Source organism: Ostrinia furnacalis, unplaced genomic scaffold, assembly GCF_004193835.3.
Source record: "Ostrinia furnacalis isolate ACB-3 unplaced genomic scaffold, ASM419383v2 OfSCF2912, whole genome shotgun sequence".
In the NCBI taxonomy this organism is placed as follows: domain Eukaryota; kingdom Metazoa; phylum Arthropoda; class Insecta; order Lepidoptera; family Crambidae; genus Ostrinia; species Ostrinia furnacalis.
The window spans coordinates 3041-28390 of record NW_021133151.1 but is presented as its reverse complement, the minus strand read 5'-3'; the positions used below and the strand labels follow the sequence as shown (position 1 = coordinate 28390).

Genomic DNA, 25350 nt, shown 5'->3' with positions numbered 1-25350 from the left:
TCAATCACAAAAAAGGATACATGAGAGTTGATTAAATCGGTCCAGTAGTTTCAGTACAAAAATACAAATATTTTCTCTTTATATTAGTTCGCGTTAATATTAAAAGTGCCGGCTCCAGCAGGCCTGGTGCCGCGGCCGCTAGAGACATGCGGCACTGACCCAGCGTGAGCATGGTGGCGGCGACCTCCTCGACCTCGGAGAGCGCGAGGTGCGCCAGCAGCGCGGCCACCTGCACGCGCGGCAGCCCCACGCCGCGCGCCGGCTCCAGCAGGCCTGGTGCCGCGGCCGCTAGAGACATGCGGCACTGACCCAGCGTGAGCATGGTGGCGGCGACCTCCTCGACCTCGGAGAGCGCGAGGTGCGCCAGCAGCGCGGCCACCTGCACGCGCGGCAGCCCCACGCCGCGCGCCGGCTCCAGCAGGCCTGGTGCCGCGGCCGCTAGAGACATGCGGCACTGACCCAGCGTGAGCATGGTGGCGGCGACCTCCTCGACCTCGGAGAGCGCGAGGTGCGCCAGCAGCGCGGCCACCTGCACGCGCGGCAGCCCCACGCCGCGCGCCGGCTCCAGCAGGCCTGGTGCCGCGGCCGCTAGAGACATGCGGCACTGACCCAGCGTGAGCATGGTGGCGGCGACCTCCTCGACCTCGGAGAGCGCGAGGTGCGCCAGCAGCGCGGCCACCTGCACGCGCGGCAGCCCCACGCCGCGCGCCGGCTCCAGCAGCGCCTGGTGCAGCAGCGGCAGGTGCGGCGCCACCGCCAGCTCCACGCTCGTGCGCATCGACTCCGCCTCGCCGCCGCTGCGGGAACAAGGCTACATGTCATGTAGGCTGTGACATAACGGCCGGTTCACACATGTCACCGTTTTACTGTTCCGTTTTATCGTGTACGTTTTTTTTTTCGTCGATGTATGTATTACTGTATACAGAATACTGTGTCATGTGTGAAGTCGCACATACAACTGCATACGCCATCGACGAAAAAAAAACGTACACGATAAAACGGAACAGTAAAACGGAGACCACACATGTCACAACCGGCCGTAACGTGCGCGCCGAGTTAAAAAAACCACGTCTATAGTCTGGTCTCTCAACACGTAGAATTTTGTCCAATGACCCCGAGCTACCCATCCTTATTGCTCGCGCGTAATTATATTGCTGTCGCGACTGTGCGACGCGCGCCCGCAGTGCGTGTGCGAGGGCAACAGCAACATAATTACGCGCGAGCGATAAGGATGGGTAGCTTGTGGTCATTGGACAAAATTCTACGTGCTCAGAGACCGGGCTTTAGAATTCTAGATATAACAAAAAGCGCAACGCCGGCGCCCGACACCGACGGGTACTCACAGGATGGGCTCCTGGTCGAGCAGCGCGAGCAGCACGTGCGCGCCGTGCACGAGCGCGTGGGGCCGCGCGCGCGGCGGCGCCGTGAAGATGCCCTGCAGCAGCAGCCGCGCGCCCTCCGCGCTCTGCAGCCGCGACACCAGCGCCCAGCTCGTGCGCGGCCTGCCGGCGACACAGTGAGTTAGTGCCTTTTCACACGTTCCGGTTGCCGGCTATCCGGCGCCGGGTACCCGGTCGTGAATGTATGGGCATGCCGGATTAATTACGCCGGAACATGTGAAAGCTACGTACCATGCCCATACACTTCACTACCGGGTACCCGGCGCCGGATAGCCGGCAACCGGAATGTGTGAAAAGGCACTTACGATACCGAACTACGACGACCTAAAGGCTGAGCTAAACCATCGCGCACGCAAACTGCCCGCGTTGGTTTGACCGAACCTTTAATTATAACGCGGTGAACTCACTCTTAACACAAAAATAACAAATGTTTACGATCACGGCGACCGTCCGCTTTGTATTGTACGCTATCGGATATTGGATAACGAGAACGCTCGCTACGAATATACCAAATCTTACGGTGTACACATGACGAAGAAAATCCATCGACCGCCGGGCCCACCTTACTTTCACTAGCACATGATGGGTTTAGAATTCAAATAATGGCACTGAATCACCGAAACGTCCACTTATTTTGCATTTCTTACTTATGCATCGCAAACGGGTGCAGCTTATCTCAAGAAAATAAAAAAAAAGTATCGGGTAGGTTCGCGCGTCACCTAGCATCGGCGCGTAGTTCAAAGAGACGTCTTTTGGCGCAAGTACGCTATGCGGAAAATTGGTCGAGACGTAATAGTGTAAACACGCACTTCAGTTAGTTTCGCCGTGAGTTGCCCATACTTCGGTGTGCCTGCTCGTGCGTACTCGCGCTTCGTCTCGGGTAATTTCCCGCATAATGTACTTGCGCCATTAATTTTACATTCCAAAGTCAAAAGATCGCTTTGATATGAATAAAATAAAATCATTATCGATAATGAAAAGAAAGAATTCCAATCAACGTTGGCCACTTTTTTCACGTATGTAGGTAGGTACACTGTAATAAAATGGCCAGTACATTTAAATTAAACACCGTCAATGGCGGTAAGCATATTGCTAAATGGTAGGTTTTACGTAAAAAAAATATATTGAAATACATACTAATTATGTAAAAATAACTAAAAAGAATAAAGATTACCTCAACATTATCGATCTTGGCTAACAAATTAAAAAGACACTCACTTCGCAGCTTCAGAATTATTCTTCCTCTACAATCACGTGTATTTTAATAAATCAATCCAATGGTGGGCCCGCCTTACCATTACTTTCACAAGGACTGGCTAGGTTTTCGAGTCAAATTATAGCAGTAAATCACTAAAACGTTCACGTATTTTACACTTTTTACAAATTTTATGCGACGCGAACAGGCAACGTTCGCGATCCCAACGGAACAGAAAAAGTTTCGAGTAGGATCGCGTCGTCACTCGTCATTGGCTGCGAATTGGCGCGGAATTCAAAATTCGAATCAAGACAAGCGTTCCCGGTCATGTGATTCGAAATTGGAATATTGGAGTTTTTTTTTTGTTTATGGTTCTCGCAGATTGCGTTTAGCCACGACAGGGTCAGGGCATTCATTTTATAGATGTATTGTATAGCCTGACCAGGAACATAAAAACCCTCGCCATGTTGCGGAAAACTAATGGTACTAATTTCTTTTAATGGCAACAGTAACTGAAAACTTCATTCACATGTCACCATGCATGTCAGTCTATTGTTGTCAAAGTGTAAACAAACTTTATTTTAAATGTGTGCAATTGATTTCGTGAATTAAATTGCTAAAATATTTTTATAGTCGTGAAAGAAAAGTGGTTCACGATGTGTTAATGTATTTGTCGAAGAGAAATACTAAGGGTTCGGACAATATTTTCATTGAATAATGTTTCCGACAAAGGTTGTCAAATTGACTGACATGTTTATCGTATGGTACAGTCCACTATGAAAATTAGCTGTAGTCTGTTTCAACTACCTATTTTAAAGTTTTTTGTCACTTTCTAAGTTTTGAATTTTATGGAATTGGGAAAGAAGTACAGAGTTTGAAGCGTTCATGAGCAGACATTGCAGTTGAATATTCATGTTCTGAATTTGATTATTGATGAATAATAAAATAAATCCTACTAGCTCGATTGATGGTTTCATTTAATTTATTTAAACCAGGTTATCTTTAATAATATTTTTCGTTAATTTATGAAAATATCAAATTAGCCCGTAATCCTGAATCCTGATACATAAATTTAGCCTATTAATTTAACACATGTACGACTGTACTCAGTGTTGCACTATCAAATGCAATTGAAGCGCCTCTGTGCCAGGGTTTTTATGTTCCTGGTCAGGCTATATATTCATTTTATAGTATGTATTGTATAATTTATTTTTTTATTTATCCTCGTAAGACCGAAGAGTAAATTTTGTCGACTTCTAAGTATCGCCGAATGTGCTTTCAGAAGAACGAATAATTTGAAGTAGTAAACGCCGAGCACTTCGAGTAAAAAAATTTCTATGTTAGAGATTTTCTTTTGCATTCATATTTTCAGGGGCCCTATATAACAGTGCATAGAGCTTATTTGAAAATGATAAATAACTTGAAAAAATCGAATTGCCTAAGGCGGGAATTGAACCCACGACCTTCCGCTTGCCGGGCGACTGCTCTTCCAACTGAGCTACTTAGACACTGGATGAACCCGTCGAAATTTTCAAGTGTATAGAGCTTATTTTAGGTGAAAAATAATAAAAAAATGTTTTCTCTTAAAAGAACATTCGGTATTACAGACTTTAAAAAGGAAAAGTAAATAAATTGTATTTCATACTTTAAAGTAAAGCATAAATGTAACCTTCTTAATAAATTAATACTACATAAAGATACAATAATGATATTAATAAATGTAACTGAAAAGGTACAACGGTTTTTATTTTATTTAATGTTTCATAATTAGTACTTTTAAAAGTACTATCGGTTTTATAACATACACTAATGATAGGTTAGAATGTATATAAGAAAGAAATAAAGTGAAAATTCATGTTAATTATAATATTTACTAAATTAAAAATCAGAACTTTATCATGGTAAATTTTCTCAATCAAATCTTAATTTTAAAAGTCCAATACTCAATTCCATCTCAATAGAAAAAAATTTACAAAAATAAAACTTTCACCATCAAGACCGAATGTTCCTTGCAAAGAACTATTATTTTCAAACGAAAAAAAATCTTACAAAACTACTTCAAATTGGGAAAAATAATTTTTTTGCTTGTTTAGCAGTATTTTCACTTAAATTATTCTGATCAGTTTTGCAATTAAACTACGTTAACGCGAAGAAAAAAAATTATTCGCACATCACGTCTTCTCGGACGAACCACCTTGTCAAAGGAAAATGATAATTTGACAGTGACGTTTTGTTTTTTTTATATTAATAAGTTTGGATACCTGATTTTGAATACTTTAAGCCATAGACTATCACTCTTTTTTTCGATAGGCGCGAATTTTTGAACTTAAATTTATCGCTAAAGTTTTAGTTCCTCTGAAGGCACATCCGGCGATACTTCGAAATCACCTCCGAAAATGTCTCGGCGTTACTGACTACAAAGTTTTAGTTCCTTCTGATGCACATCCGGGCTTACGAGGTTATAACGAACAGTTTCCCAAAAGATAAGTATATTTGTTAGGCAGTAGCCTAAGGTTGAGGTCAAGTGGAAAGAGGGGAGCACTTTGTGATATTATGTACTTTAGTGTTTCATAGTGTCTCGTTTTCTATAAAAGTTAATTAATATTGAAATTTATAATTAATTTGATATAAAATTCCTAGTTGGTTTTTTATCTTACGAATTTAATTTAATTAGTCATGAACGTGTCAACATTTTTATGGGCCACGATAAAATGTCCCAGTTAGGAAAAAGCCTGGATCTTATTTATTATTATGATAAATATTACCTGTCTTATTAATCTTGATGCTGGGTTTATAACTTACTACAAATTCAGTGGGTACTGGGTACTGTCGACCATTGCTTATAGTCAAAACTAGGCTAAAATTTTTAACGAAATTTTACAAAGGACACATCGTGTCAAGTTGTTTTTTATAAATTGAATAATTAAACCCAATGTTATCGAATGCAATGTATATTTTCTTTCTTCTTTTCAGACCACTTTTTAACGAATCACTAATAACCTTGTTTGTGATAAGCCCCACTCGTAACACAGGCATATTTAACTCTGCTCGTGTTACGAGTGGGCTCATCACAACAGTCGAGCAGCGACGGGTTTCGAACCCGCGTTCGTCAGATGTACTAATAGTCCTGTTAGGATCTCGCACTAAGTTCAATATGATCGGGTAACGAGCGAGCTAACCACAATAGTCAATTATGTTGCATTTTTTACTATAAAATTATCACTCCACGGGATTTTACAACAACCGTATCTCTTCAGTCTGCCCGCGACCATAACTCGTGCAACCGAGTCGAAACATCGGGAGAGCAAATATTTTATTTACCGTTATAAAAGTTTTGTTGTAAAATCCCGTGGAGTGATAATTGTATATGTTACGGTCAATGTGATAAATGTGAAAATTATGAATAATCGCCGGTTATTATGAATAATTACCTCATGATTTGGTAAAAGTGATTAATATGAGATCATTTATGTGTGTATAAAACTAAATAGGCGGCTTAGGGGTGGCACCCTAACCTATTTTTCACTTTAAATCAAAACAATATGTTATGGGCATTATAGCAAATTAATGTTACGCAAGAAACAGTCCAAAATCATTATTTATTTTATTTATTTACACTTTTGCACATGTATATGTACAGTGGCGGACTTAATGCCAGGTGGCATTATCTGCCAGTCAACCACAGGTCGAGTAGAGAGACTAAGGCGGTGTAATAAATATGACGTTTAATTAATATACTTACACAGCATTAGATAAAATAAATAACATACGAATACATATTAATACAGTGTGAGTCACGTTAAAGTGTACATATGAAAATAGATGAAACTAGACCTATTTTTATCGACAAAAACGAGGTCAAAAATTTTTTGAGATTTTTTATAAATTTTTTATAGAATTTTTTTTTTTCCAATTACTTATTGTAAAGAAAACGTAATAACTTTTAAACTAAGCGGTATATCCTGATAAAATAAAAACGGTAATAATGCTAAATAACAGGCAATACTAAAAAAATTCATAAAATACACAAAAAATGCCAACAAATAATAAAAAACGATACTTTTTGAAAAAAATCTGCTTTTAAATTCGTGTTTTTTTGGTTATTTGATAAATTTCTCCAAAAAATGCCCCTATAACAGGTAGTTTTTATTACTTTGTATTATTCTCCATCGTATTATCTTTGTAAAACCAAAAATAGCATGTCTCTATCCCTATCACAACATTTGCTATGAGCGTTTGAACAAAGGCCTGCCACAACATTATTCTCTGCCTGCAGGTAGAGAAAATTTTAATTTTAACTAAAATGCTTATTTTACTTCGAAATCTTTTGTTTTTATTTAAATTTAACTTGTCTTTATCTAAATTAGAAATCTAGAGCCATTTTCAGTTTCGTTGTTAACGAAGCGTTGAATAGCGAGCCCGGAGAGGCTTAGTTCAAACGATCATTGCAAATGTTGTGATAGGGATAGAGACATGCGATTTTTGGTTTTACGAAGGTAATACGATAGAGAATAATACAAAGTAGTAAAAACCACCGGTTATAGGGGCATTTTTTGGAGAAATTTATCAAATAACCAAAAAAACACGAATTTAAACGCAGATTTTTTCCAAAAATTATTATTTTTTATTATTTGTTGGCCTTTTTTGTGTATTTAATGTATTTTTTTAGTATCGCCTGTTATTTAGCATTATTACTGTTTTTATTTTATCAGGATATACCGCTTAGTTTAAAAGTTATTACGTTTTCTTTACAATAAGTAATTGGAAGAAAAAAAATTCTATAAAAAATTTAAAAACAATCTCAAAAATTTTTTGACCTCTTTTTTGTCGATAAAAATAGGTCTAGTTTCATCTATTTTCATATGTACACTTTAACGTGACTCACACTGTATAATAGACATACACATAGATACATAAAAATAATATTATTATTATGCCAAATTATATTAATATATGATATCAAAACGTTCAAAATGTGTGGCTGTACGCCGGCGCTGTACACGAGCCAGTGTTCTCTTTTATGATATTTGTTAGTATTAAGGTTTCATTATTAAATAATCACTGATAAATGTAATTCATTTATTACTTTTACCTCAACTGTCGGTAATTATTTATAATAACCGGCGATTATTCATAATTTTCAATTGATCACATTAACCGTAACATATACACAAGAGTCGGGGCGTGACCTGGTGTTGCAGCCCTCGCCGGCGCAGCCGCTGAGGATGAGGTCGCACAGCAGCGCGGCCGCGTTGGCCGACGCCACGCCCGCCAGCCGCGCCGCGCGCGCCTCCGTCGCCGACTCCCCGTCCGCGGCCTCCGCGCCGTCCGCGCCCTTGCCCTCCGCTTCCGACACGTTGTTCTCCACTTTATCTGTGTCTGGGTTGCACATGTAAACATTATGAAAAATAAATGCATAACCTGCTTTTAAAAAATATTCATTAGGGCATTGTAACTAGGGAGGCGCAGTATGAGGTTATCACTCTGTCTTACCGTTGCCCTATCGTTAGAGCCTTGCCACACTGGCGGATTACAAGCGGCTTTTGCAAGCATTTGTCGACCGCGACGTGCCCGCTCCGCTTGCAATCCGCTAGTGTGGCAAGGCCCTAACAAATACCATCAACTTCTATAAAAAATAGTAAATAATTCATGTCCGCGACGCGTAGCTTCCTCGTTCGTTTCAGCCAGATTGACATCAACTGCTGGATAAAGGCCTTCCCCCGAAGAATCCCACAATACACCAGGCACCACTTAATTTAACACTAATCATAACATGTTGTCCTGATATCAGTGTTCTCGTTTATACGTTTAGGGCCAAAGCAAATCCTGCTAGCCAAGATCTACATCTAGACTGTCTACCCACCCGCCTACAGCTAATGGGCCAGCAGCTAAACTGAAGATGGAAGTAGTGGAGCGGTACCTTGGTCGGGTGAGGGCGGCGCGTCGGGCTCGCGCGCGGGCTTCTCGCTGGGCTCCCGCTGGCCCTTCTCCAGCTCGGGCGCGCGCGCCTCGTACGTGCCGCACACGATCTGGATCAGGCACTCCAAGAACTGGTGCTCCTCGAACCACTGCCGGGTTGAAAACACGCTAGTTACACTGCTTCTTTACTTCTCGACAATGTTTGGCACAAAATTGTCAGCTTGGCTTGGCTAGCAAAATACTGATTCGGTTTTCATACGATACGATCCATTCACACATTACATACGTCACGTTTAAAATAATATAATTGTTTCTAGGCATTTAAAAATACTCAATACTCAATAATTTATTGCTTCCATAATGTTTACAAAAGGTGATATTGGTAAGGTAAGATTCAATTATGGACCCTGTCGGGCACTGCATTTTAGGAGAGAGGATAAAATGTGTACCTATTGGCTTATTTGACATTTATTTATTATTTCGTAATAAAGAGTCGCATTCCAAAGTATGCACTGGAGACGTCAGAGCCCTGACGTGATCCACGCACAAGGTGATGGCTATATTTATTCGATCGGATAGTGTGTTGCTGGCTTAGACGCAGGATATTAACGCCCAATTCCCGCGACAATCAGGATGCGCTCGGAATACACGCTCGGAGCTGAAAGCTAGCGCTTATAGATACCGAACATTCTGCGGCCCGCAACAAAACGAGATCAGCGAATTAGGAATCATTATAGAGCTAGCTAGAATAGAAAGTTCGGTTCAGACACGAAATTTTGAAAGAAAGAAACAAATGTATAGGAAAAATATTGTTTCACATAGCTGCAACTAACTCGCGATAGCTGTTGCGTTGCGTCATTTAGATTCTAGATTAGTAACCACTCAGCAAATAAACCTAGTTTTCATTTCACCTCCTTTATAGTGATTCACAATCACATGTGCTTAACAATTTTAAAATAAAATCAGGTTGATGAGTAATTTTATTCATGAAATAACTTACCTACATTGTTAACAATGTACACATGTGCACACATGAAACTAATACCTTTCGGATTACTCAGTCTATAATTATTCATGTTGGCTAAATATTAACACAGTATAATTTGTTGGGTTATTTATACCTGTGGATGTTATTAACCTATTATGTTCCAGAAACACGAGATACAATAGGCAACAACTGTTTGATGGCTCAATGATTGAAATTATAAGCTTGAAATAAATGTATGTGCACAATATTTTTATGCAATTTCTATAAATTATAAGTTTCATAATTTATTTATTTATTTATTTCCACACACATTATTAATCTCACTAAAAACATTATGGTATTAAGCTTCTGCTTAAAGTATAAACTATGTATTTATTTATATCAACGAAATTGAAGAAACTCACCTCCATGATTATTTTGTTGAAAAGATCATCGAGCCTAATAAAATACTTGAAGGTATCGGCTATGGCCGACGTGGATATGTGGCGCAGCAGGTTGGGCAGGAAGTCCCGCCGGGACTTGAAGAAGTCCAGCACCCGCAGGCACACTATGTGGTAAAGGTACCAGTCCTGGGCAAAACAGAGGTTCCTTAGTACTTTAGGGAGCATCAAGACTGGCAGTTTATTTAGGTCGGAGGCCTTCCGGGGTCCGGGGCTCGCCTGCGGTAAAAGAGGCATCATGACAGTACCGGACTTGTACGACTGCATCGATCAAGCTGACAGCAAGCAACACGTTAACACAACATGAAGCAAGATGGACTTTATTATTATGCAAAATATGTTTTGTCAGAATGAAATTGAACAAATTATCTGTTGAAATTGATGAGGCAAATGCATATCTCACAGGCCATGCGTTGTTACAATTTATTACAAGCATAATTTGCCTCTTTCTTTCATCTTTGTGAGATAGGATTAAGACATATCACAATATTGAGATGTTTAAAAAGCATTTCACAAAAGCATTAAAACATGTATATTACAAAACATCAAGTATGTATGTAGGTATAAGTAATAAAACTGTTATCACATCACAGTAAACAATGAAAACAATTAATTTCGAATTTGGAAGCCCCCACCTTGAAACCTCAGATTAAATCTTAAAGAAAGAAAATTGAGTAAGAATTATTATCATAAGGGGCTAAATGGCAAAAGATATTCACCTGTTTTGGACTCCTCTCAAGTAGCATTTCCACAGTTTTACTAAAGTAGGAAGCCAACAGTGGATTCAACGGAGGGTCTTTATTGATGAAGTCACAGAGCCTGTTCATCTGCACCACATCCATGGACAGGCGGTCGCTGAGCGACGACAGGTGGCTGGTCAGCACCTCGCAGGCGATGCTCGCGTGCCGGTACTGAGACCCCAGCTCAACATTTTTGGGAGGCTCCTCAGTTATTAGTGTTATTAACTCTGCCAGTATCTTTGGCTTTGTGAGACTGAAAAAGAATAGGAATGCATGAGAAATGTTCATTTATTGATATATTTATTTGGCACCCACACATGATCAATCATTCGAACAATATCTTTCAGTTAAACTAAACACATCCAGAGTAATTTTAGATAAGGTTTTGAGGGCTTATTTCAATGATGAACACAAAATCATCTACTTTTAGGTTTGACTTATTTAAATTTAAATTAATAGATGTGAATAATGAGACAAAAACTAGTATTAGTCCTTTGTTGTTTATCTTCAGGTTCCAATTGGAACATGTTGAAGTGTGTGGTGCCTCAAGGCGGCGTGGAGCGCGCCGAGGGCGAGGGCTTACAATTGCATTAAGGCTTTGTTGTCCGCTTTGCATTCCTGCAGGATATCGTCTGCCTCCAACACCTGAGTCAGAGTTACATTCTGAAACAAAAAAAACAATCTTGAATAGTCAACACTAGCCAATAACAACTAAGGGGTAGTCTTGATAAATGATTTGATGATTTTTTCCACGTAAATAAATTATGAATTACTACATGATATGAGCAAATTTGTCCAACAACCACTTCTAACCATCAAATTTTTAACAAAATACGTACCTCTTCTTTCAGTAGGAAATTTAACTCCCTAACTGCGATATAATTTCCACTCCAAAACATAATTAAAATTAATAAGTACAAATGGTTTATTTACTCTAAATCCATAGAAAAACGTATTATTTTTACAATTTTTAGCGTTTCTCCGATAAAAAGTGCAACGATCCGTTTTCTTTTTTGACAGTAAAACACGATGTTGCCATAAAAATAAAATAGACTGAAAATTATTCTCCTATTTCTAAAATAATCTACCATTGGGGTCCACCAAATATTTTTGATGAGCTATGAATGAGCTAACGACATGTTTAGAACAATAAATTGTTGGGAATTGGGATGAAAATGAATGAATTTCATCCCCATTCCACTGTTTTTTTTTTTACTTGACTTGTCTAATTTCCGTTCCGCGCAGTGTAAAAGCGCCTTTAAAATAATGTCCCAGTCTCTCCCACATGAAAAACTAGTTGGCTTTGATCGCGATACTCATAAATTAATGAACTTGATGAAATGATTATACGGTTTTCATAATTAGTTCATTTATTTGGTGAAACTTGGGGAGAACTTGTACATTTAAGTTAAATTCCCAGTTGCCCCCAGTGGGGCGACTTTGGTGGGGGCAACTGAGAATAACGGATGTTTAAATGAGTTGTTACAAGAGAAGGTCTGAGTGAGGCAAAAATAAATTTCGAAACCTATAAATAATAAACAATTTTTTTATTGATGTTCATTTTCCTTTGTTCAACAATCTCATCGCCAGGGCTTCGGCTTCTTGTACAGATAGAGATGACGATATATCTTGTATTTTCTTAACTTTTCGGGGCATTACACTTTCTTGAGGTATCCCTTTGCTCTCAACCAACTTCCTTTTTGCAGGCCTGCAATGAGAAAGACAAAAAATTACTTAAACATAAATAATCATAATATGAATTTAAATAATGGAACAATATTACAAAGTATTAGACATACCTGTGGAACATTTGTTCATCTGCTGAGTCATCTGGACTAACTTCTTCTTTGTCTGTCTGAACAGAGTCTCTGCCATCTTCCGAATCAGAAGCACCATTCTTCTTCCCATAAACTTTGTCGGGATCAGGCAGCCAAGACAAATCTGGCCCATCTGATTCTGATTGTGATCCAAAGTCATCCTTTTCTCCTTCTTCGTCTTTCTTTTTATTTTTGAGTTTACGTTTTTGTTCTTTGTGTTTTGCTTTAACTTTTTCTCTGAAACGAATTTTATCAAACTTGTCTTCCTCTTGTAAAATTTCTTTCGCTTTTTCGATGTCAATGCCACCAATGTTTTCTTCATTAAGTTTTTTAGCTAAGTCTGATTTAAGTTCTCTCTTTTCGTCTTGTATTGCTTCGCCATCTTCAGTGAATTTTACAGTTGTGTTAACTTTAATTTTTTTCTTAAGTATTTTTTTAGCCACTGCTGCTTTTGTTAGAGGTTTAGCCTTTTTCTTTGATTTAATAGGTTCTTCTGCTATTGTTGGAGTCTCTACTTCAACATTTTTCTTTTTAACTTGGAGGAAGTCATCTTCATCACTATCATCATTACCATGGAAATCAAATTTAGGTATTTCTGCTTTCTTTTTTTGAGGTTTTTTCTTAATTTCTGGTATTATGTTGTCATCTGATTCGACTCCACTCTGATCTGATCCTTCATCATCATCGGCCTTAGCCCTTAGTTTATCTACGACTTTGTCGCCCTCATCATCTGGTTGTTTATTTCCAATATTATTTTTTTGATATTTGTGCATAAATCTTACTCTCGGTGGAACAATCAAACCCAAAGATCTGGCATATGCATCTGTGTCCAAGAGTTGTACATTAAATATATCCTTATTTTTCATCAAAAAAACTGACTTCAAATAATTAACAAATGCTCTCTGAGCAGTTTGTTTAAGGTCAGTGTTATCAGACAGTAAAGCTTCAATTTTTCTTTGTGGAGCCACTACTTTTGAAGGGTCCACGGATATTTTGTTTATGGGTATTTTCCTATTTCTCAAATCTTCTACAATTTTTTCTTCACTGGGTAATAACATCAACAGACCCTCTCCTTTTCCAAGCACACCCCTGGCAGTGCGACCAGCCCGGTGAATGTATGTGTCTACATCTTCTGGACAATCCATCTGTATCACCCAATTGACTCTAGGAAAATCTAATCCTCTGGATGCTAGATCTGTAGCAAATAGCACGACATTTGATTTTCTGCAAAATTCGTTGTAGATTTTCTCTCTTTTTTCTTGATGTAATGTTCCATACAGAGCCAACAAACTAACACCGGGCCTCAATTTACAAAATAAGTCATATGTGTATTTAACTTGTTTACAAGTAGCCATGAATACTAAAACTTTTTGTTTCAAATGGTTTCTGATAAAAGACCATAGAATGCCAATTTTTTCATCTATTTCACACACAATGTAACTCTGCTGCAAGGCCTCAGGAGTCACAGTCTCGGCTTGCTCGTGCGGAGCCACGTAGGTTGGAAAGGACAAACTGAGACGAGCTAAGTCTTTCACTGACTTTGTTTGTGTCGCAGAAAAAAGTAAGGTTTGTCTCTCTGGTGGTAAATTTTCAATAATAGCATTCATGGTGGCCTCAAAGCCCATATCCAAGCAGCGGTCGGCCTCGTCCAGCACCAGCAGCTGCAGCTGGCTGCAGTGGAACAGCGGGTTCTCGTCCATGTGCTGCAGCAGGCGGCCGGGGGTGCATATGAGTATATTCATTTGGTCCATTCTTTTTCTTTCAAACTTTAAATTTTGTCCACCTATGATTAATCCCACAGAAAAATCATGAAGGTAGCCCACTTTCCTGAGAGTTTCATATATCTGGTAGGCCAGCTCTCTCGTTGGCGATATGACTAATGCACCCACACCGTCGAGGCGAGTCCATTTTTTACAAAATAAATTTTCAAGTATGGGTATGAGAAAGGCTAAGGTTTTGCCCGAGCCGGTCTTTGCTGCTCCCAGGATATCTTTGCCCTGTAATGCATAGCCTATAGCCTGTTTTTGTATTTCTGTTGGTGTAATGTAGTTATTTTCTTTTAATCCTTTCAACGTTTTTTGGGAGAGAGGTAAATCCTTAAAAGTTTTGATTTCATCTGGTACAATCTGAGAAAAAAATTTAAAATATGTTAGGTATAATTTGTTATTATCCTACTAATATTATAAATGCGAAAGTTTGTGTGGATGTTTGTTACTCTTTCACACAAAAACTACTGAACGGATTTTGATGAAACTTTACAGTATAATTATTTATAACTCAAAATAACATAGGCTATAATTTATGACGATATGTATTTCACGCGGGTGAAGCCGCGGGCAATTTTATATCATTTTAATGAGACGGCGAAGTGGTATTTTAAAGAATTCCAGGGGAATCAGGTATTTTATTTGCAATATCTGAATAACTTTTAGTGTCGATTTCAGGGTTTCTTCTGTGAATGATTAATCCACAACTCTTAAAACACGTTATTAATAAAAACCATTACAAACCTTGTCGTATTGGCCCTGTAAGTATTGAATTGCAGCATCTTCCTCTACACTTTTCTTTTTACGTGGTTTATAAAGTTTTAACTTCTTTTGATTATTTCCTTTCTTAATATTTTTTCTTTCCTCTTGCTTCATATTATTGGAAAAATCCAAAAATCGAAATAATAAACATAACCTACAAACACCATGCACTCGCAAACCTCACAAAAATTAAACTGTCACACTGACGTTTTTTTTTTTTTGGAGTTATAAAAGGACCACCTAGAGAAGCCCAATTATTTATCCATTCACCCTCCCCAATTGGTCGATATCACTAAGAGAATCAACATTGTATCGATTATAATAAATTGAATAATCGATAACTCCGTAATGTTTACCTACATTAAGCACAACAGGGATATATCCACATCCGCTTTGAAAAAAAAGGCGCATAAACAATCGACTCGCTGCCACGGATAGGCGTTTCTCTTGGTTTCCTTTCTCGTACCGAATTAAACGCGATTCCAAGAATATTTTAGCATTTCCTTGTTATTAATTTGGTGAAAGGCATTTTCGCTGAAGAGGTATGTACCAAAATAAATATATTATGCTTAATACTATCATTATTCTATCAAGTTTTTAGACAAGGATCTAAAATCACCACTCATCTTTTGTGTCGATTCATTCTGCGTACTTGCCTGAAATGCCTACTACCTAGTTGATTGATACTTTTTGTGCTTTGTTCCTAACGTAAATACAATCAACAATATTTAGCATTTTATTGTGCTGCTAGCAAATAATTTTCTTTGGTTTGATTTGAAATAAATTAGCTTCTACCTACTTAATTTATTGGTTAATTTAATTAGGTAAGTAGGCTAACTACTTATAATTTTGTTTTTGCTTAGTAATTTTATTCACTTCTTTCAAGTTTCAAAGATAAAATCATTGAGTTAACAATATTAATTGGTTACTTCCTTTGTTTATTTTTATCTTGTGTTTAGTTGTTGTTTATCCAACTTATTCAAGTACCACAACTTGTACCTGACGAATTTGGTCAGAAAATCTCGTTTGTCTAGCTTTCTTTGCCTGTGTTAGTGATTTAGAATTTTAGATCAATTTCATATTTAGGTTTACAGACTTGCCTTCACCGCTAAGCGGGCGCAACGGCACTTCTGATCAGCGCGATGACGCAATGTAATCACGCTATACTTATTGTACTTACTTTTAAAAAATAACAACACGTGTACGATGAACCTTTCGTGATCTTTTCTTACTAGAGCATTGGCGTTTCATGTAGCCTTGTCATCTACCTATCTATCTACCTCCCACCTACATAAAATGCCTTTGTCTTTTAAAGTGAAACACTTTGATGTTTGCTAATACCTATTAATTACCTATCCTTCGTAACAAATAGTTACTTACATACTTCAACCTTGTTTATTGCAAAAAAATAGGTTTTCATTAACGAGTTACAGAATAGGTAAGGTAGTATTATGTTTCCATGCCTACAATAAAAAATATTTTAGTTAGGTAGATATAATTTGGTGACATTATTCAAATATCAATTTTCCGCCGCGTTTACGAGAGCACGTATCGCCATGATTTTCCTCTTATTATAAAAATACACACATAGTACCTACCAACTTATAATAAAATATAATGTTGTACGTCAAATTAGATAGATACCTACTGCTGCGCATCTATATTTTTAACAAAAAGCTTGATTATATAAACTATTCATAATACATGCAGGTTTTTATTTCCACCCAGGTACATCTACAACAATGAAGTACGCAGTGGCAGCCCTGAGTCTGCTGGCGGCAGTCAGCGCCGTCTCCTTCTTCGACCTCGTGAAGGAAGAATGGAACGCCTTTAAGGTAAAACAGATCTACCTATTCAGTTAAATATCAATTCATCGAATTATTCTCCAAGGCACGTAGTCACGTACCTAACTTTGCCCCAACGGAAAATGGCGTCTTAAGATGCTTGTACTTCCGATTCCGCAAATGGTCCTTGCGTTGAAACTAAGTACACTGAGGGAGGAGTGTTACCCTTTTTAATAATGTAGAATAAACTTGAGAGACAACATTAGAAATAATAATACGATATCAGAGAAACGTCTGTAAAGCAAGTCAATAAAGCAGTAAAATTGTTATTGCATATCCGTTAAAATTCATCAACGCAAGCACTGTATTTTTCAATAATATTTGTTAATGATAACAAACATATTGGCGTGTGATTGCCGTTATCTGTGTTATTGTTTACATCTGATACCGATCGCGCCACGCTACACGCGAAGGTTAACATGTTTCTGATTTGTTCCCACGAGATTTTAGCTATTAATTTAGCTATCGATTCATCTAACATGTATCACTGTAGATGGAGCACAGTAAGAAGTACGACAGCGAGATCGAGGACAAGTTCCGCATGAAGATCTACGCGGAGAACAAGCACAAGATCGCGCGCCACAACCAGCGCTTCGAGCAGGGCCTGGTGTCCTTCAGGCTGCAGCAGAACAAGTACGGCGACATGCTGCACCACGAGTTCGTGCACGTCATGAACGGCTTCAACAAGACCGCCAAGTGAGTGCGCCCATTCTTTTGATGTTCCTTTAGCTACTTAGTCCAGCAGCCTTCAAAGGTAAAAGTACGAACTCAATACTTGTAGGTACATAATTGTTATAATAGTTCAATTAGTTTACTGTAATTTACTGTAAATTTTACAACATACCTAAGTAATAATATGAATACAAAATTGCATTTTAAATTCAGCATGACAACAGACGTCGGAACTGATTAAAAAAAGCAAAAACAAAATTTAACACGGGATACGAGATGTAATCATTCAATTCACGGATCTGAGCGAGACTGATCAATCTTGCAGACTTTGCCGCTAAAGAGTAAATCAAATAAACATTAAAAACAATAAAATGTGCTGGGTCCAATGAAGCGAAACGACAGCGAGTGATCATTGTTGTTGATAAGGGTGCAATCACCACTATCCGTCGGTTCCGCCCATTTCAGCACCGATAATGGTGTCACTCGTACGCCCATTGTTCACGACCATCTGTGCAGATGTGGCCTTATGACTGACGTTATGTATTTATTAGGAGATCGCTTTACTGCGAGTAAACCGATCCGCAATTTACAAAGGTAGGTATAATAAATGGTCACTGAGTGGCATCATAACATGACCAAAACAACAAAACTCTGCTCACAGGTGCTTAGAAAGATACATACCTAATCTAACTTTAGAAACGAAGGGAGATCGTGTGAAGTTTTTTTAACAAAGCGCAGGTATGGGGTTCACGGAGTATTGTCAATATGCTCGGATCCTTTGTTTGTTGTTGTGACTACAGCCATATGACCGTCAAAATATGGGCGAACCGGTTCTATTCAACGCCGCGCCGTGACGAAACCAGCTGGCACAGAACATGTTTTGACTATGAATGATACTAAATTAGTAAGTTTTAAGTGGGAGAAAAGTTTTAATACCTATATCATTATTTACATAGCAGTTCTGTGTCGAACATGATGATGAATCATCAAGTTGGTCGCTGAAATTCAAGCAAAACAATTCGATAAAGCAAAAATATTTTCCAGTTTACGTACGTATTGTGGTGTGGTGGTGAATCACGGTGTGATTATTGTTAGGTGTTGTGTTGCCCAGTGCGACCTCTAATCGTTTTGTCGATTCTCATTGCGATGACGGCAAATAATATATGTTAGTGCCTACATAATTTATTCAATTTCCTGTTTGTTTCCCTTAGTAGGCTACTAGGGCAATCTAGCTAAGGAAAGTATGTATGTGAGTGAGGAACCTACCCAGTTTTACTGGACTCCCGCGCAACAACTCAAATGTTTACCTACTTTATGATAGGACTGACTGTTCCAGCAAGGGTTAGGATAAGCTTATCATCAAGCCGCTGCTTCTTCAAACACCCTTAACGTGGATTCCTTTGTCGTAGACACAACAAGAACCTGTACTCCAAGGGGCAGGACATCAAGGGCGCCACGTTCATCGCGCCCGCGCACGTGACCGTGCCCGAGTACGTGGACTGGCGCAAGCACGGCGCCGTCACCGAGATCAAGGACCAGGGCAAGTGCGGCTCCTGCTGGTCCTTCAGTACGGTGAGTGCAGGCGCCTTCATGTTTAACTGCCAAGGTTCCCCAAGAAAATAACACTCGTCCTTTATTGCTACAGCACAGTTTGAAATATCACACGTTCCTTAAAAGTCCTAGGTCATTTTTTCAAATTATCGAACCCGATAAGAATAGATGTAGGAAACTCGGAACAAATCACGTAGCGAACATAAGTCCGTTGTCATGTGCTCCTGAACAATGGGTCCTTTCACAGATAGTTAAAGCCATGTTGAATGGAGAGCTCTAGATATTACCAAGAAACTACCTGCCGTAGCAAAAACCAAATATACCATTACCAAAGAGCGGTCGCGATACAAAAAACCAAAGCGGTTATAAGTTGAAGAGGCATGTGGCCTTGACTTGTACTTTTTTGTGCGAACATTGCTTCTTTCCCCAACTTTTTTCACCAGCATCTGTATTTCTGAAGATTTCCACTTAAAACTTTTTGCTCAAGGAATAAAACCAATAATAAGTACCTAGTCACAGCACCCAGATGCAGAGCGTTTGTTGACTTAATACTCAAAACAACCACAACTGTTTTTGTGTGCGTATTAACTGACGCAACAAACCGGTCCTTGTGTAACATGCAGTGCTACGCGAGCTGCATTCGAAGTTCAAAATATGCGCCGGAGTGCATCATGCGATAACTGCGATAGTTAATATGAACATTTTTGGCCGTTACTTAGAAAGTAAACGACAACGAACTTGCGGCAATTTGAAATGAATCATTCATTGTACTATCCGTGTTAACAATATGCCAGATCGCGAGTAACCCGATTAAAATAATTATCAAACGATTCAAACCTATCGGTGTCACCGGCGCGCGCAGAACAATGCCATAATCAGCCGTGCACAAACAATAATTACTCAGTAATAATGACTGATCCCAACCATGACTAATAATATTGAATTTAACGCTACATTACGATATTTATGTTAAATATTAGTAAGCAGGTAAATAAATACTTTCAACACAATTGGTTTAAACAATATCCTTAGCAATTGGCAGTCATTATTAGTTATAAATAAAATAATACAATGCGCATGCGGTCTGCCCACATCATGGCCACCCGACGCATGCGTGTTAAGCCAATGCATCTGTGCGGAGGTATCAAATGACCCGACTAAACAAACAAAGGCTTTATCAATAACTAATTCATAACCGGCGATTCACTGATGAAAAAATAACAAGACATTGCGCCATATTCTTACATTTATCAGTTAAATAAGAGTGCGTAGTTCATAATAAATAGTCGGTTGTACCAACTTGCCACTAATTATTTCCTTAAATAACATTGTTATCTCAAGTCTCAACATTATTATTATAAAAGACACTTTCATTAAGGTTAAGAAACTAATCAAACACAATTAGATTATGACTTGTGTACAGAATAAATAATAAATTTAACGATTAAGTAATAAATATGCATTATAATGACATCAACTTGGTATCATGAAGAAAAGTTGAAAACAATAAAATAAATAAGTAGGGTAGCCCGCTAAGTAGGGTAGGTACATAAATTCTAGCTATAACTAATTATTTAAATGTCGAGTCCTATTGGATTTCAATTTGTATCTTTTGAAACAGGATAAATATTATAGTACTTACATAGGTAAGTGTTATAACATTACTAAACTAAACACTAAACCCTGTTAGGGATGGCCCTAACAGGGTTTAGTTCAGGCGATCAGTTTCAATGATATTTGACAACAGTCTAGGGCCTAGGTAATGTCATCTATTGATGACCTAGCTAGGGAACTCTTTCAATACCTTGAAACTTGTCGTCCGCAGACCGGCGCTCTGGAAGGGCAGCACTACCGCAAGAGCGGCGTGCTGGTGTCGCTGTCGGAGCAGAACCTGGTGGACTGCTCGCAGTCGTACGGCAACAACGGCTGCAACGGCGGCCTCATGGACAACGCCTTCAAGTACATCCGCGACAACCACGGCATCGACACCGAGAAGAGCTACCCCTACGAGGCCATCGATGACCAGTGCCGGTGAGACACCACACCATCACCACACTAAAACTCTACTCTGCTATACTACGAACCGAGCCCTTAGTTGAACCTTACCTTCGAACTCCTATGTTCTTCTGAATTTCATTGTGAGTCCACTAACAGTTTAACTTTCCCCCGGGACAAACTTGACCTTCACTGGTTGGGTTTATATTGGCGGTCAAGCTGTAGATCCTGGTTACACAGGAGTTGCAGCGGTGGGAACTAGAGGTGGGAATAGTCCCGTTACTGCTATCGTCATTTATAGAAACCACTACACTGAGATTTAATTCCTCGAGAATTAAGAAGTGATGTCGTTAAATTAACACAATTCAAATCATGTTATTAGTAACGAATGGCTTCACTAAAAATACTTCTTGCTAATCTGGGGGCACGGCAGTGCCCCCGCCAAGTCGAGCGCGAAGCAAACACTGCCGTACCATCCTTTACTGGAACCATTTCGCCGCATTTTCAGGCCCCTATTTGAGACACTCTGGATAAGACCAGAACGCAGAAATTTTCGTCATCTAGTAAGCTATAATCACATAGTTAAAATCCAAAATTTCAAGTCTGTAGGTCATTTAGTTCCGAAGTTAAGTGAAAGCAAAGTTTCGCATTTATGACACTCACTCACTCACTGATGATCATCAAAATAGAACTAGTACTTCCCATAAACTCAGAGAGCTGAAATTTGGTACAGAGTTAGGGTTTAATGGCCACTTAAAGGGAAAACTATAAAAACTAGGAAAATCGAAGGTCAGGAGTAACACCACATTCATAATCAATGTTACTAGCGACACACCGGCACCGTGGTGTTCGCCTGTACCGCTCACCGCTAGATGGCGCCAGCACTTTGAGCGTCGATTTTCTGCAACGCGGTGTCCAGTTTTTTTTTCCTTTCTAGACGCCCCCGTCGATTAAGTTGAATGTTATGTTGTGTAGTTTTAATTTCGTTGAATTCGTTTATTATACGTGAGGTTCGCTAGGGTTAAGTTATTAAACCAATCATTCTGATTTTGTCCATTATAAAGGTCGTTGAGTTAATTTATGTTTAATATCGTAAAAAAAATGTCGATAATATTAAAAGACGACGACGTNATCCCACCAAAAACATTCTGTAAAAAACTAGCCAAGTCTCGTTAGAGCTGCTTGTTTATCTCTAAAAAGTAATGAAATCTAGACAAAGTCGTGCCAAGTCTATGATGGTTCCTTACTGCGATTTTTTTATTATTATAGTTTTAATGTTGTGTGACTTGGCCGTTGAACAATCTTTATTATGATAATCATACATAAGTATTATTGAAATACGCAGCTTTATTAAGCCTACAATTGACTGGTTATTGAAGCAACGTTTTTCAAGTGGCAATTTTCCATCGTCAATGGGTAGCGACAGATTGGTGCAATGATGTCATGGAGCACCTGATTTTGTACCCTTCAACGGCCAAGTCACACAACATTAAAACTATAATAATAAAAAAATCGCAGTAAGGAACCATCATAGACTTGGCACGACTTTGTCTAGATTTCATTACTTTTTAGAGATAAACAAGCAGCTCTAACGAGACTTGGCTAGTTTTTTACAGAATGTTTTTGGTGGGATAATAATGACTTGATAATATTGGTTAGTTTGACCTTCATACATTTCTTGATCGAATTTTCCTGATCCGCAGTATCAGGGTCAACCCAATAGTGGCGATAGATCAATCATGACACTACTTTTAATTACGCTTTTTAAGATCACATTGCAAGTTAGCACAGATAGTTTGAATTTTCAAGTTTGTCTCAAAGAGAAATAGGATCCTTCCAAATACTAATAAGACTGTTCTTTTTTGATGTTGATTTTTTCAATTTACTTCTGCTTTGCATTTCAAAACAAAGTCGAATATGTCCTTTAAATTTTAACCAACTGAATAAAATTCTTCAAAAGTGGCCTTCATTCGTGAGGTTACGCAGTCCGTAGTCAGTTGTTGGTCACGGAGAATATGCATTATTCCCCAAAAACCCTCGCGCCCTTCCAAAACGTTGTTCAAGTGTCTCGGCCGCAGGTACAACCCCAAGAACTCGGGCGCGGACGACGTGGGCTTCGTGGACATCCCTTCGGGCGACGAGCAGAAGCTGATGCAGGCCGTGGCCACCGTGGGGCCCGTGTCGGTGGCCATCGACGCGTCGCAGGAGTCCTTCCAGTTCTACAGCAAGGGCGTCTACTACGACGAGAACTGCTCGCCCAGCAACCTCGACCACGGGGTGAGTGCGCCCAAACTTCTTCCTAGTCTTTTGCTCGACGATCATTGGTTTTTTCATGGTGCTGTTCTGTTCGATTGATTCGCTTCAAATATTTTCTGAGATTATCAAATGAAGTGCATTCTCAGCGATGCAATTTAGAGTCCACTTTAGTTCAGTTCGATACCTGTTTCAAGGCCAGCTAGTTATTTACAAACTAGAAACTCGTATTCGTAGTTAAATAATTTGGGTCAAATTCAGGTTATTTCAGTTCACGTCATGTTTTTGTTTAATATTGTAGTTTATCAGAGACGTGACCGAGCTCATGCCGAAACTGAGTTACGTTATTTTTAACTTTATCTGTTGACCATAACAATATTTATGTTACAGTCTTCAACCATAATAATATTAATATTAGTTGTTTGTTATTACGGTACCTATTTGTATGTAGGTACTGATGATTTTTCCTTGTTCGAATTTCCTTCCACTTTTACCCTACCTTTTTCTTTATAATAAGGAAAAGTAATTCAATCTTCTACAATTTTAATATGTAAGTTTTCTGTGCTTATCATTGTCCGTTGTAATACTGATTGTAATTGCATAGTCCCTTAATTTTTCTTCAAGTGACAGTCGAGTGTTTCTGCTGCGTTTCATTTTCAAGCGCCAGGACAATATTTTCTGCATTTAAAGTGGACTCTTTTCAAATACCCACTCCACACAGACTAGGCAGTTGTCGAGCGTTCGTTTCTCTCCTCTTTTGCGATAAGAAGGTGGAATCCTCCCCGGTGTCGAAGTAACGGTCCCTGTGCGCAGGTGCTGGTGGTGGGCTACGGGTCGGACGAGCAGGCGGGCGACTACTGGATCGTGAAGAACTCGTGGGGCCGCTCGTGGGGCGAGCTGGGCTACATCCGCATGGCGCGCAACCGCGACAATCACTGCGGCATCGCCACCGCCGCCTCCTACCCGCTCGTGTGAGACGCCTTCGGAGCCCTCGAGTCCCTTCACACCGGCAACGGTCATCCGCTATTTAAAAACCTAGCGGTGATTTAACTTTTTTCAACTCAAAATTTTAACCTGAAAGTCGTACTGATTTTTCCGGGCGACTTGTTTATGATCGACGTTTCCGAACGATCGCACCTTTGTCGCACGAAACGTTCCTTTCGCCGTGTTCTATGAATGCGCAGACTGAACTGACATCTTAGATAGCGACGCGAACGGTTTATGCAATCAACCGAAGACTAATAAGTTGCGATTATACTGTATGTTTCAAAGGTGCGACGTGTAGCGGAAACCGTTTGATGTAGTGATTGTAGTCTCGCAATGTTTTGGAACTGAAAGCTTTAAATCCAACGTTTATTATTATCGATGTACTGAGTAAGCTACTTGATATTGTCGTTCATTAATCGTTGAATTGTAGTAAATTTGTGTTCTGTCCACATTCCGTCACTATATCAAACTCATGCTATGAAAGACTTATGATTTATTAATGTATTTTACACCGAAAGTCGTGTGATAGTAGCATAAACAATATTATAAGTGTAATTTTAAGATAAGTACCTAAATGAAATAAAGAAATAATTTTATACAACACAGCTTTCTTATTGAACCCCAGTAGAAATGGTTTATTCCAGTTATCCCCACTATACTCTGATTTTTAATTCGACGGAATTTTGACATTTCAGAAGTGTTGCCAACATTGAAACATTCCCAGTAAGAATGAAGAGCATTTTCACAAATTAAAAAATAATCCTTTTTTGAATTTAATGTTTCAGTTGAAAAACTAAGGTTTAAAAATGTACTGATCATTTCAAAATGGTTATTTGAATTTTTATTATCATATTTTTGAAGTTACAAAAAGAAATGGGAAATTATTTATTTTTTTCTATTACTGGACTCCCTGGCCAATAATCCATGGGTTACAAACCTTTTTTATGAAAATCATTTTGTTAATAAAATCTTAGCTTCATAAAATAATCAATTTAACAAGATGCCAATTTTATAATCCAAG

General features: G+C 39.0%; 3 protein-coding genes across 4 annotated transcripts in view; 1 reads left to right on the top strand and 2 right to left on the bottom strand.

Annotated features, from left to right (window-relative positions):
* The window catches only part of fmt (phosphatase 6 regulatory subunit 1-like protein fmt), a 29397-nt gene extending 17677 nt beyond the window's left edge, over positions 1-11720 (bottom strand). Inside the window, exons 1-8 of the mRNA XM_028310139.1 lie at positions 11522-11720; positions 11266-11345; positions 10662-10935; positions 9907-10071; positions 8516-8663; positions 7785-7974; positions 1344-1502; positions 160-797 (exon numbers count right to left, since the gene is read on the bottom strand). Of these exons, the coding sequence (XP_028165940.1) occupies positions 160-797; positions 1344-1502; positions 7785-7974; positions 8516-8663; positions 9907-10071; positions 10662-10935; positions 11266-11345; positions 11522-11581 (1714 nt within the window). The 5' untranslated portion in view covers positions 11582-11720. The remainder of the gene's footprint in view (positions 1-159; positions 798-1343; positions 1503-7784; positions 7975-8515; positions 8664-9906; positions 10072-10661; positions 10936-11265; positions 11346-11521) is intronic.
* A 478-nt stretch (positions 11721-12198) lies between these two features.
* On the bottom strand, positions 12199-15236 carry LOC114356763 (probable ATP-dependent RNA helicase DDX10). The gene is made up of 3 exons (XM_028310117.1): positions 15010-15236; positions 12482-14625; positions 12199-12390 (listed from the first exon to the last, which is right to left on the bottom strand). Exons 1-3 carry the CDS (start codon positions 15139-15141, stop codon positions 12240-12242), a joined length of 2427 nt encoding a protein of 808 aa, XP_028165918.1. The 5' UTR covers positions 15142-15236; the 3' UTR covers positions 12199-12239.
* A 168-nt stretch (positions 15237-15404) lies between these two features.
* Bcp (fibroinase) lies at positions 15405-24887 on the top strand. Of its 2 annotated transcripts, none has more exons than XM_028310118.1 (7): positions 15405-15569; positions 16756-16862; positions 17365-17567; positions 18953-19115; positions 20920-21125; positions 23168-23366; positions 24156-24887. In XM_028310118.1, exons 2-7 carry the CDS (start codon positions 16770-16772, stop codon positions 24315-24317), a joined length of 1026 nt encoding a protein of 341 aa, XP_028165919.1. In that variant the 5' UTR covers positions 15405-15569; positions 16756-16769; the 3' UTR covers positions 24318-24887. The 2 variants fall into 2 exon arrangements, with proteins under 2 accessions (XP_028165919.1, XP_028165920.1); XM_028310119.1 differs by having other exon boundaries at positions 15417-15569; positions 16738-16862.
* The last annotated feature ends 463 nt before the right edge of the window (positions 24888-25350 follow it).

Excerpts from the sequence above, each read along its gene's own strand:
- LOC114356763 (XM_028310117.1), bottom strand. The coding sequence starts at position 15,141 with ATGAAGCAAGAGGAAAGAAAAAATATTAAGAAAGGAAATAATCAAAAG. Across the intron at positions 14,626-15,009 it reads TACAGGGCCAATACGACAAG|ATTGTACCAGATGAAATCAA; the intron begins GTTTGTAATGGT and ends TTTTTTTCTCAG. Across the intron at positions 12,391-12,481 it reads GATGAACAAATGTTCCACAG|GCCTGCAAAAAGGAAGTTGG; the intron begins GTATGTCTAATA and ends TTCTCATTGCAG.
- Bcp (XM_028310118.1), top strand. The coding sequence starts at position 16,770 with ATGAAGTACGCAGTGGCAGCCCTGAGTCTGCTGGCGGCAGTCAGCGCC. Across the intron at positions 19,116-20,919 it reads CCTGCTGGTCCTTCAGTACG|ACCGGCGCTCTGGAAGGGCA; the intron begins GTGAGTGCAGGC and ends TGTCGTCCGCAG. Across the intron at positions 23,367-24,155 it reads CCAGCAACCTCGACCACGGG|GTGCTGGTGGTGGGCTACGG; the intron begins GTGAGTGCGCCC and ends CCCTGTGCGCAG.